A 13,408-nucleotide genomic window follows, 5' to 3' on the forward strand; every position below is an offset into this window, starting at 1 on the left:
CATAGAATCCACAAAAATCCAGAAAAGAAAAAGGTTAAAGGGAAGCAGAAAGCTGTGGGATGGGCTACAGTATACTCTGCAAAGGCACTGTACCTGTATGTGCTAGGGCTTGTGTTAGCACCCTGTTAGTGTTTACATCAGGAATTTCACACACACACACACACACACCCCATACAGTCACTGTAATTTCTGTTTCAAAAGTGTACTAAAGATTCTAAACATTTTAATTTTGCCAGTCAGTTGAATTGTTATATTTATACTGGAGGCCCAGTGCACAAAATTCATTCACAGGTGGGGTCCCTAGCCCTGGCTGGCCATTCGTTCCACACCACCCCCTGGTGGTCAGCACACGTCATAGTTAGCAATCAAATACTGGTCTCCTGGTCGAACTCCCGAGGGGACACTGCATATTAGCTTTTTATATATATAGATGCTGTTGCTAAGGTAGCATTTTGTTTGGTTTTAAATAGAATGGGGGAATTGACAGAATCAATGCCCATTTTAACAATTATTCCCAATTGGGGGTTTTAATGTAAGTATTTATGCATTTAAAGAGAGAATAAAACACCACTCCCACCATTACTTGTCCCCTCTCCCCCCAAGAAGGAAATGAAGTGCAGAGGGAAGAAAACATTAAGGTTCTAAAATAATTGTCTGAGCCATTTAAACACACCTGAGGGAGATATAGTAGCTCCTGTAATAACCAGCTCAATGAGCAGTTAGGGATGGGAGTGGAGGGAACATTTTTATACTTAGGAAAGAACCCCACTGCCCCAAGGATTTCATAATTTTGTCCCTTCTCAGTCTGCACAATCATACTCAACAGAAATAGGACTACGGGCAAGTAGTTTCAAATATGATTTCTACAAATTTAAACCTGCTGTTTAGGTGGTCCTTAATTCTTTTCTGCACAGCCACTTCCATTAGCTTTTAAGTAGTGCCTTTTGTTAATTTTACCTTTCACTTTCCTGGTGATAAAACTTTTAGAATGACATAAGTAGGTTATGTAATGAAACTTAATTTGAGGACCTAGAGATGCTAACTTTTGAGGGATTACTAGTGTCTATTACTAAATGATTTGGGTGTTAAACTTTTTGAAACCTCATTCTGAACTAGTTTTCCTAGACCAAGTAATGTTATGTGTTGAATAGACTATTCGAAGTGATATGCATTTCTTTGCTTCCACCATTTTCGTAATATACCACACATAATTTCTTTTGTTTTAGCAACACTCATTGATTATAGGCAAGCTGAGAACATTATAACAAAACAACTTCCCATCTTATCTTGGCTTTAGAGAAAGGCAGCTCTTTCAAATTGAGATTTGTTTTTTTGTTTGGGTTTTTTGGGGGCATGGGGAATGACATGGAATATATATATATTCAAGATTTGCTAAAGAAGTTGAAACTAGTGCAATTTTTTTCAGGAATGTATCAGTTTGACATGTGAAAATGCATTTTATAACTCTTTAAGCATTTATAGCTTAATGTCTATATACCCCACCTTTCTTTGAAAAATTGCCATTATGGGAAATGCTCAAAAATACCCCAATTCCAACTAGCAGTTTTAACTTGGTATTTACAGATAATTCTACATGGCTGTAATTTATTTTTGGCTTAAAATGTGAGCTAAGGGGATATTAAGTTGCCAGAAGAGACTCTGATTATAAATAGAAAGCATTCCTATGCTAAACATCTGGCGAAGGACAAGCCTTTCTAGTTTAAGTTGCTGTAAAATTTACCTTCCATATAAATGTTCAAGTTAAAAATTTTGGAAAGTGGTATATTTTGCAGGCTACTCAAACAATGAGGCAATATCGAGATCTGTTGTAAACTTGTATGACTTGGTTTTTTAAATATAATTTAGAATATTAGAGCTTATTTTAAAATTCTGTTAAAATAGCTATAGTGTATACTGTTAAATTATCCTTTTTTTGTTGAAACAGAAGAGAGCCATGTCCTTTTACTGTACGTGATCACTAAACCTACCTCTCTTTAATACAATCCGTTCTTACTCATGTCCCTCAACACTGTAATTGCCTACGGAGACCAGTTCCTCCTTTCCAGAGATGCTGTTTGTTTCTTCTAGACCTTCTCTGCTTTTACTGCTCAGCTAGTGGATGACTTGGTATTCTTACTAGGCATGATCTCACTGATTAGATTACCTCTTTTATTTTAGTAGTCTGGCCTAGTTTTAACAGTGTTTGAGGATTTTATTCTATAATGAATTTAGATCAGTTGTGAGCCCGGGTCATCCTTGCTTCTCCTTAACTCTCTGAAAACTGTTAATTCTGAGGATAGCTTATAGGTTAACGTCAATCTCAACCAAGAAGAGTATAGCCTATTGGATAGATCTTTGGAAATTATCTGCAGTAAAGATAAATTAGTTGCTGAGACTACTATATTCTAGACTATTATACCATAAGGCCAGATCAGAATTGGGCCTTGCCCCTTTCTATGAAGGAGAGGGTACTAGGCAGTATTGCCCTAGTATTTGTGCCTAAAATATGTGTGTTAATCTGCTGGGGCTGCCATAACAAAATACCATAGACTGGGTGGCTTAAACAACAGAAACTTATTTTCTCACAGTTCTGGAGGCTGGAAGTTCAAGATCAAGGTCTGGCAGGATTCAGTTTCTGGTGAGACTTCCTGGTTTGTAGAAAGTTGCTTTCTCAAGTCCTCACATGGCCTTTTCCCTGTGCTCCCCCAAAGAAGGGGTGGGGGTGGGGGTTAGTGATTATCTTTCTCTTCTTTCTTACAAATCCACTAATCCCACAGCTGGATTGGCCCCACGTTTGATTCCAGTCAAGGGCATTAACCTCACTTGCGGGCGCATTCTGGAAGCAACCAATCTGTGTGTCTCTCTAACATCAATGTTTCTCTTCTCCCACTCTCTCTAAAAATCAATGGGAAAAATATCCTTGGGTGAGGATTAACTTTAAAAAAAAAAAAGCCACTTATTCCATCTTGAAGATCCCACCCTCATTACCTAATCTAACTCTAATTACCTCCCAAATGCCCATCTCCAAATGCCATTACATTGGGTGTTAAGACTTACATGAATTTGGGGGGAACACAAACCTTCAGTCCATAATAGTATAGTATGTGTACTTTTTCTCTGTGGGATTTGAGAGAAATTACTTCGAGTTGCAGAATTATCTTCCAGGATGTGCCACTTTGTTTTTTCCACTTTGTTTGAAGGTCCAAGATAAATATTAAATTACAATAAAGTTTGTAAATATATTTTACTGACTTTGGAGGATTTATGTCTATCTGTTTACAAGAGTTTTGGTTATAGTTCCTTCCCTTGACATTTTCTCTTAAATACCTAGGAAGGATCCAGCTTTCCCCCCCCCCCCACCCCCACCCACCCACCAGTGTTTACGACCTTTTATTTTCCTTGTAAACTTTACAGTTCAAATGGAAATGAAGCTTGCCTATGCTTTTGTATTATAAGATTTTATGGGACAGTATTTGTCAAGTTCTATAGAGAAGAAAAGAGCTTGCTTAACTGATACAGACATTTACCTTTTTTTTAATTATGTTTTTATTGATTTCAGAGAGAGGAAGGGATTGGGGGAGAGAGAGAGAGAAACATCAGTGATGAGAAAGAATCATCCATTGGCTGCCTCCTTCACGCCCCCTACTGGGGATCAAGCCTGAAACCCTGGCATGTGCCCTGACCAGGAATCAAACCGTGACCTCCTGGTTCATGGGTCTTGGCTCAACCACCAAGCCACACTGGCAGGCCTACATTTACTTTTTAAAGTATGTATTTTGTGGTATTGGTTACTGCCATTGTATAGATACCAAAAATTATAAAACATATGTAATTATGTGCATCAACATGTTAGTTGAACCTCAAATTGTAATGAGTCATAAATATATAATTAATTTCTGTAAATTCACACTTGAAATAAATAGTATCCCTGTACCACAACTTCAAATAAAGTTAAAACCAGTATTTCAGCTGGTGTTCTAATAGGCATTTCATTATTTTATCAGTTAAAAATCCACCAGACTACCAACTATTTTGTAGCTTCCTACATGTGTAAGAATCAAATTAAGTTTTAAGGCAGCAAACATTAGTAATATGAAGAAAAAAATTTACCACTTTTTTTTGTTCTGTGGTGTAAATGAATTTGAATTTTTTTCATACTCATGGACATTCCTATCTGCCAGTTTCTTTTACTATTTTATGACTAAATCAACACATTGTGGATAGATCACGAGAATTCTCATGTTTTCATATTATACAATGTTTTACAAAGTATCATACTTTAAAAAGATACTAGCTTGTAAGAACGTGTACTAGTAATAAATAATTTCAAAATGCAATGGGTATTTAATTTTAAGGCAGGTAAAACGTTTATGTAAAACGTTTTTTGTACTCGTTCAATAGAAACTTATCTGGCCACTGGGTAAAGCTAGCAATAAAACTACTGGTCCACTATGTGTTAAGACAACTTAGCTGTGGCTTGAGTTTATTTGTTTCAAAAAGCTTTTTAGTATATTTCCTGTTTTTATAATTAATCTTTAGTTTAATCTCCTGGGATATTACCTTTTTCTTTTTTTAGTAAAATTAGAACTATGTGTGACTGAAGCTACATTTAATGAGAAAATTTCAGTTTAATATTTAGTACTAGAGGCCCAGTGCATGAAATCTGTGCACAGGTAGGGTCCCTAAGCCTGGCTGGCAATCAGTGCCAATCGGGGCCCTCCAGCTGCTGGCCTGGGCCTTCCTTCTTTCCGTGCCACCCCTGGTGGTCAGCACATGTCATAGCAAGTAATCTCACTCCTGGTCAAACTCTAGAGGGGACACTGTGCATATTAGCCTTTTATATATATAGACTAGAGGCCCGGTGCACAAAGATTCGCACAATAGGGCTTCCTTCCCCTGGCTGCTGGCACCGGTTTTCCTCCGGAACCCGGGACCCAGGCCTTTGATCTGGCCGCGGCAAGGCTTGGCTTGGCTTCTCCTCTCCCCTCCGGCCACAGCTAAGCCAAGCCTCTTCAGTCTTTAGTCTTCACTCCCTTCAGTCTTCGCTCTGCGCCTCCATATGCAAATTAACTGCCATCTTTGTTGGGTTAATTTGCATAGTCGCTCTGATTGGTTGGTGGGCATAGTGGAGCATCCTCAATTTGCATGTTTCTCTTTTATTAGTGTAGATATCTAAAAATCTCCCCCAAATGCTAGAACCGTGTATCTTCATTTAAGTTTATTTTGAAAGTTTCTATTTAATCTACATTAAATATCTATAACAAGTAGTGATTGAGTATCACTTCAGAATAATTAAAGTAACTTTAAGGGTCAAGTGGAATACAAACATATCTAGGTTTAGTTTTTTATAATACTTAGAACATTCCCTTCAGTGTAAGCCTTAGAAATAGGCTATAGCTAATTATTTGCTTTGGAATGAAATGATACTTATATTTTCAAAGTAAATTTCAGAATTATTTTCTGAGATAAAAGATTTTTTTAAATATTAGATGATAAATCATTAAAAGAGGAGGAGTTAATAAAAGATGAAATTTTTTTTTTAATTTTATTGATTTTTTACAGAGAGGAAGGGAGAGAGATAGAGAGTTAGAAACATCGATGAGAGGAACATCGATCAGCTGCCTCCTACACATCTCCTACTGGGGATGTGCCCGCAACCCAGGTACATGCCCTTGACCGGAATCGAACCCAGGACCCTTCAGTCCGCAAGCCGACGCTCTATCCACCGAGCCAAACCGGTTTCGGCAAAGATGAAATATTTAAGTACAGTATTCAGATATAACCTCTACTCCATGTGGTATAGATTTATGTTGGTAGTAGGTAAGGTAATCTGTATTTGTTTAGGCCAAGGTAATCTGTATTTCTTTATTTACAAAACAAATATTCAAAAATATTATAAAATTGGGCATTTTTAGAACTCTCTACTAGAATTTGGTATATTCTTATTTATTCTTTAAATAATATTCAAGTTTATATATCAAGTTTATATTGATGAATCAGAAATGTGTAAGTAATGGGTGATTATGTTGACTTGTTTTCATATCTAGTTATTTTTTTAATATTTTATTAATTTTTTATAGAGAAGAAGGGAGAGGGATAGAGAGTTAGAAACATCGATGAAAGAGATCGATAAGCTGCCTCCTGCACACCCCCTACTGGGGATGTGCCCACAACCCAGGTACATGCCCTTGACCAGAATCGAACCTGGGACCCTTCAGTCCGCAGGCCGACACTCTATCCACTGAGCCAAATCGGTTCGGCTCTAGTTATTTTTAATGTTCTAAAAAATTATATATTTTGAGACATAAAAATATCAAAATTTTTTATTAAATGAATGTTAACGTAAATTTTTTTTAATATATTTTATTGATTTTTTACAGAGAGGAAGGGAAAGGGATAGAGAGTTAGAAGCATCGATGAGAGAGAAACATCGATCAGTTGCCTTCTGCACACCCCCCCACTGGGGATGTGCCCGCAACCAAGGTATATGCCCTTGACCAGAATCGAACCTGGGACCCTTCAGTTTGCAGGCCGACGCTCTATCCACTGAGCCAAACTGGTTAGGGCAACATAAATATTTTTAGAATTTGCCTAAATCTGCTCTGATGATAACTAAGGATCAGCTATTCATAAAATGTTTGTTTTAGAGTCTATTTAAGATTTCCGTGGGATTTATCCATAGGGAGTGGTCAGATTGTGTGCGTGTGTTCCAAATGTTGTAAGCTTTAGAAATAATCAGTGGTTCTGTCTTTTTCCTTTCTTCCTCTTGTAATTATTGTAAAACTAGAGGTCCGGTGCGTGAAAATTCGTGCACTCGGGGTGGTCCCTCAGCCTGGCTTGCTCCCTCTCGCAGTCCAGTACCCCACGGGGGATGTCCACCTGCCAGCTTAGGCCCACTCCCCATGGGCCTAAGCTGCAGTCGGACATCCTTAGTGCTGCTGAGGAGGCGGGAGAGGCTCCTTCCACCGCCGCTGCACTTGCTTGTGTCTGCCCCCTGGTGGTCAGTGTGTGTCATAGCAACCGTTGTTAGGGTCAATTTGCATATTACCCTTTTATTAAATAGGATATCTTCATTTGTTTTATGCTAGTAAATTATTCCCTCTTAAATGGAAATTTGGATGTACCAGAAATGAAGCTTTCAGTTCATTTTGTTATAAGTCAGTTTGAGACTACCATGCAGCCATTTTCAATTTAGGCATTATAAAAATAGATTTCTTGTTGTACAGAATAAAACTCAGCATCTCATTAGGTATAGATTTTTATGTGGAGGATGGTTTCTTGAAATAGGCTTTTTCCTGATCTTTTTCCATCTTTCAGGGATTGAAAAGAGCACTTTGGTCTTTTAACTCAGTGGTACTTTATAATAACTGTTCTTCCTGTCACTGGAAAAAATTGACGCATGGGTAAAAATATCTTTTTTTATATAGCAAATAAATTGAGCTTGTTATAGTACCCTCTCTTCATTTTCAGGAAGAGGCAGAAATTCAGGCAGAACTTGAGCGTTTGGAAAGAGTAAGAAATCTGCACATTCGAGAGCTCAAAAGGATAAATAATGAAGATAATTCACAGTAAGTCATTATTATACTTCTGTTTTACATGATAAAAGTGTTTCTCTTCTGTGTGGAGCATAAACACAATATTTCCTTGCTGGGGGCTTCTGATCATACTTAGAAAGAAGATCCACAGGCCTTCCCATGGCTCAGCAAGTCTTATAGTAAACTGTTCCGTGGACACCTCACCAACATATCTCTATCATCCTCCCCTTATGTACAAGTTGCAGCCATGCCAACCCACATCCCTATCTCAAGGCTTTTGTGCTGGCCACCTTCTCACCTGAAGTGTTCCTCTTCTAAATATCTGAGTGGCTTCCTTTTGATTTCACTCCAAATGGTCATTGGAGGCCATTCCTAGGCAGCCCTATCTAAAATAGCAGTCCTTAGCCATTCCCTTCCCTTTCCTGGTATCTTTACCTTGCTTTGTTTTTTTGTTTTTGTTTTTTTGTTTTTAATTAAATCTTTATTCAGATTATTACAGTTGTTCCACTTTTTTCCCCTCGTAGCTCCCCTCCACCCGGTTCCCACCCCACCCTCTGCCCTTACCCCCCACCCCCACTGTCCTCATCCATAGGTGTACGATTTTTTTCCAGTCCCTTCCCACACCCCCACACCCCTTTCCCCCCCAAGAATAGTCAGTCCAGTCCGTTTCTATGCCCCTGATTCTATTATATTCACCAGTTTATTCTGTTCATCAGATTATTTATTCACTTGATTTTTAGATTCACTTGTTGATAGATGTGTGTTTGTTGTTCATAATTTGTATCTTTACCTTTTTCTTCCTCTTCCTCTTCTTAAAGGATACCTTTCAGCATTTCATATAATACTGGTTTGGTGGTGGTAAACTCCTTTAGCTTCTTCTTATCTGTGAAGCTCTTTATCTGACCTTCAGTTCTGAATGATAGCTTTGCTGGGTAAAGTAATCTTGGTTGTAGGTTCTTGGTATTCATCACTTTGAATATTCCTTGCCACTCCCTTCTGGCTGCATAGTTTCTATTGAGAAATCAGCTGACAGTAGTATGGGTACTCCCTTGTAGGTAACTGATTGTTTTTCTCTTGCTGCTTTTAAGATTCTCTCTTTGTCTTTTGCTCTTGGCATTTTAATTATGATGTGTCTTGGTGTGGTCCTCTTTGGATTCCTTTTGTTTGGGGTTCTCTGCTTCCTGGACTTGTAAGTCTATATCTTTCACAGGTAGGGAAAGTTTTCTGTCATTATTTCTTCAACTAGGTTTTCAATATCTTGCTCTCGCTCTTCTTCTGGCACCCCCATAATTCGGATGTTGGTACACTTGAAGCTGTCCCAGAGACTCCTTACACTATCCTCATATTTTTGGATTCTTTTTTATTTTGTTTTTCCCTTGGGTGTTTTTTTGCTTCTTCGTATTTCAAATCTTTGACTTGATTCTTGCGATCCTCTAGTCTGCTGTTGGAATCTGTATGATATTCTTTATTTCAGTCAGTGTCTGCTTAATTCCTAGGTGGTCCTTTTTCATATCCTCGAGGGTCTCACTAAATTTATTGGCGGTTTCTAGAAAATTTTTGAAAAACCTTATAAGTGTGGTTTTGAAATCTATATCCAGTAGTTTGCTTTCCTCCATTTCTGTCATTTGTGACCTGTTTCTTTGTCCCCTCATTTTTAATGCTTCCCTGTGTTGATAGAGTGGCTTTCGGTGCTAGGTGTCCTATAGAGCCCAGTGGCTCAGCCTCCCCAATTACCTGAGGTGGACACTCTTGGTGCACTCCTTTGTGGGCTTTGTGCACAGTCTTGTTGTAGTTAAGCCTTGATTGTAGGTTTCACTGGGAGGAATTGACCTCCAGGCCAGTTGGTTGTGAGAATAAGCTGTGTCTGCAGTGGGAGAACTTCTGTACTGGAGACACCCCTCCGGGGCAAGACTTGCTTCAGTGGGGCTTTGGTGCTCACTGAGTCTGCCCCCCGAATGTGTCCCTTATGGATCTGAGGAGTTGTAATCTGGATGGTCCCACTCTGACCACTGGGTACACTGGCTCTTGGATCTCTAAGGAGGTGCTAATTTACCTCGGGCTGAGGCTACCCAGCAGGAGCTATGGAGAGATCTGCAGATTCCTCTTCTTTGTTTGGGGTTTGGAGGTGCCCAAATGAGGCCCAGCTATGAAGCAGTGCAAGCTGCTGTGGGGCCTTGGGCCTTCTTTTGGAAGTTCTGGGTCTCTCTGACCCAGCTGCAGTTTGTTAGGTAGTTTTCAGATTGCAAAGGGCCAGGCCTTTCATATGCAAAAGCCTCTGCGCACAGCTTGGGTGGGGCGGGGTCTCAGGGAATCAACAGGGCGGAGCAAACAGCTATGGCTGATCCTCAGTCCTACCCTAAGAGGCCCCGTGTCTCAGTGTCCTGGGTAATCGCTGCAAGCACCTCTGAGAGAAAGCCGCCCTCGAGTTCCGACCAAGACCAGACAGTCCAGTTTCTCCCCGTATGAGTCTGAGTCCCCAGAGACTCACCCAGAACTGGAGTTCAGAGCAGTCGAGAGCTTGTGTCTCTCTCCCGATTGAAAAAGACAACTGTGTCCTCAGTTTCCAGCCCTTGCATGCGCCTCCGTACCTCTGCACTTTACTTCCGCACCTCCTCTGAGTCTCAGTGGGCTTTTCTCTTTCCTTCTAGTTGTAGAATTTCCACTCAGCCAGCTTTCCTGTGGTTCTGGATGATGTCCGTTTTGTCTTTTAGTTGTATTTTTGAAGTGGTTGTGCGAGGCAGCAATCTCCGGTGTTTACCTATGCCGCCATCTTGGTTTCTCGCTTTGTTTTTGTTTTGGGGATGTTTTTTTTTTGTTTTTTTGTCTATGTAAGTTCTTTATTTTGAGATTGGTCTCCTAGACAGGGCCTCGCTTTGTTTTGGTTTTTTAGTAACATTTATCACTATCGGGAATTATAAGTTTATATTTCAATTATTTATTATGTGTCTCCTATTAGAATATAACCTATATGAGAGGAGGAACTTAGTTTTATTTTTGCACCTTTTTCTGGCACATGGTAGGCATGCAATAAATATTTGTTGATTGAATCCCAAAATTAATATTAGTAGGGAAAGAGAAATTATTTCAACTAAAGGGATTTCAGTAAACCACCAATCTGGCATTATTATGCAGAACTCGAGAATAAGTCTCTGTCCTTAACCCCTGGTTATAAGAATGGAGAGAAAAATACAGTGGACTGGTGGGAGCTTTATGAAGAAGATAGAAATTAAGCAAGAAGACGGAAATTATGCCAAGCATTCCTTGGATTTAATCATGTCAAGGAGAAAAGCATGTCTTTTATACCTAAACTTGTCACGTAATTTAAAACCTCATGGCCTAACAAGAGTATCAGAATTGGAAGTGACCATTTCTGCTGTGAAATATAAATATCTTAAAATTAAAAAGGCCTATCTGTGATTATTAGTGTATGTGTAACTCACAAATACACAATCACTCCAGTGTGTAAGGTGAATGAAATATTATAGTTATGGAATAAGTTAAATTGTACCAGATAAATTCTAATTAAACAGAACAAGACTAATTAAAAATTGGCTGTCCAGAAAACTGTGTTCGAACTTGTTTGTAGATATGTAATAGCAGTATTGTCTGTGAATGATTTTTTCAAAGTTTTTAAACAAATTGTTTTTTTAATTGGGAAATAAAATTTTACTTATAGAAGTCTAAAAACAGTAAAATTTATGGGTGAAAGCCAGTGTAAAAGTATAATTATTTTTAATTGCATGTCAATACTATAAAGTCTTGATTAACCATAACAAAAAATATAAAAGTAGTTTTTCTGAGGGAAGTAATTCCTGCTGAGTTAGATGGGGGATTTCATAAAGCTCTTGATAACACAATAGTTGGTAGCTCTTTATCACAGTGCTATAATTGGTCATTGAACCTGAATATTCATCTATGAATGTTAAGCTTTATAAATAAACACCAAGTGTTAAGGTGGGTGATAGTCATGCAGATCAAAAAGTATGGAACAGAATTTGGAATTAGCAGTTGAGTGAGAAAGAAATAGCTAGAGGTAGAATAAGAGCGTGGAACTTTATTGTGGACAGAACCTTATAGTATGCGTTTTCATGTTAACTGTTTTTTTCCTCCACCCTTAAGGTTCAAAGATCACCCAACGTTAAATGAAAGATATTTATTACTTCATCTGCTTGGTAGAGGTGGCTTTAGTGAAGTGTATAAGGTAATGTAATTTTTTTTTCTGTTCTTCACACTAATATAGGAGTACAAGATTCCCCTACTATCCACAAGTAGAGTGTTCCTATGAAACCTTTCAGAAGTCAAAAGAGCATAAAGCACAGAAGCAGTTACCATTAATTTATATGGAAATTTTTTTCAAGTATTCCCAGACTTCCTAAAGAACCCACCAAATCCTACCAAATACATGTAATTATGTCCAGTTTTATGATAAGTGCAACACCCTACGAGCTTTCTTAGGCTTTTCTGAAAGCTTAGGACACATCTTGCTAATTAATGCATAAAGTAAATCCAGGTAAAGCTCACAAACACAGGTCAAAGCTATGCCGGCTTGATTCTGAGATGCTGAGTGTGGTTCTAGGGGAGGACCTCGGGCTGCACTCTGGCTGCACAGGGTGTGCACTGCCTCTAACCCTGTGAAATGAGCACTGAAAGCTATTTTTACTTCTTGCTTTTTCTCATAAAAGCAAAAACCCTCTTTGTATTTATTACAGTTAGCCAAAAAGGGTGCAGATAAATGTAGGCCTTTTGTAAAAGAAAAGTGACCTAATGCGAACTCTCAAAAAGTGGGGGATACCTGTATGTGGTTAAGAAATACTTGTCTTTTATTAATTTTATAATTGGGGGGCGGAGGGCAAATTTTATGTAGTAACTCTCATTACAAAAAGTCTGGTGGCTTATGTTGTATCTTAATGTGGACCAGTAGTTTTATTGCTAGCTTTACCCAGTGGCCAGATAAGTTTCTATTGAAAAAGTACAAAAAATGTTTTACATAAATGTTAAAAGCAAGCCTTAAAATTAAATACCCATTGCATTTTGAAGTTATTTATTACATGTTTTTATAAGCTAATATCTTTTTAAAGTATGATACTTTGTAAAACTCTGTATAGTACGAAAACACGGTCTGTCTGCAGTGTGTTAAGGGTCTAAAGACTATGTTTGCACCTGCACAGTCTATCAAGTATTTGCTACCTAGTTACCATTAGCCAGTTCAATACCAATAATAGCCATTAGAATCAAAATAGGCAGGCGGTCATATGATATAGTACCTTTATGGACAGATTGTACCCTTATATTTAAACATGTGTCTCAGAAATCTTAAACATGTCCTGAATTTACAGAAATTTCCACCTATTTTGCCCATGTTTTTTAAATGCATATGTGTAAATGTACAAATTTTTACTCATTATGTTCTGTTTTTCAATGTTTTTTACCTCACTTTTTTCCACTTTATGTTGTATCTTTCTGCTTTAGATATTGTAGCTCCTAAGTCTCTTATTCTGTATTCTCCTTTTCAAATATATCCCTGCCATTCACTGACTTATCTATTTGATTTCACCCTTAGATCTGTGTGTCTATGTGTGTGCAAACTCACTTCTTAATTAGAAGTTATTTTTCTCTTCTCCAAAACCACTTCTTCTAACACTGCTTCCTACTTTAGTACATAGCATTGCTATTCAACTGCCTAGTCCCTCAAGTAAAAAACATAAAAGCCAGCCTTCACTCTGCCTTTCCCTTCCCTTCCCCAGCATGTAACCAGTCCCTGGGTGCCCACTGTTACTAATGTCATCACACTCTCCTAAATCCAGCAGTGGCCCTTACCTTTCTCTTAGCTCAAGGCCACATTGTCTCTTGTTTGCGTTGCTCCTCAAGGGCAT

The 13,408-nt window shown here is 38.4% G+C and overlaps 1 protein-coding gene across 1 annotated transcript in view; it reads left to right on the top strand.

The window, feature by feature from the left end:
• Positions 1 to 13,408, top strand: part of TLK1 (tousled like kinase 1) — a 163,116-nt gene that overhangs the window by 129,413 nt on the left and 20,295 nt on the right. Inside the window, exons 13-14 of the mRNA XM_081095673.1 lie at positions 7,471 to 7,568; positions 11,655 to 11,736. Coding sequence (XP_080951799.1) covers positions 7,471 to 7,568; positions 11,655 to 11,736 — 180 coding nt within the window. The remainder of the gene's footprint in view (positions 1 to 7,470; positions 7,569 to 11,654; positions 11,737 to 13,408) is intronic.

The sequence above is a fragment of the Myotis nattereri genome (assembly GCF_964212035.1).
Source record: "Myotis nattereri genome assembly, chromosome: 7".
Taxonomy (NCBI): domain Eukaryota; kingdom Metazoa; phylum Chordata; class Mammalia; order Chiroptera; family Vespertilionidae; genus Myotis; species Myotis nattereri.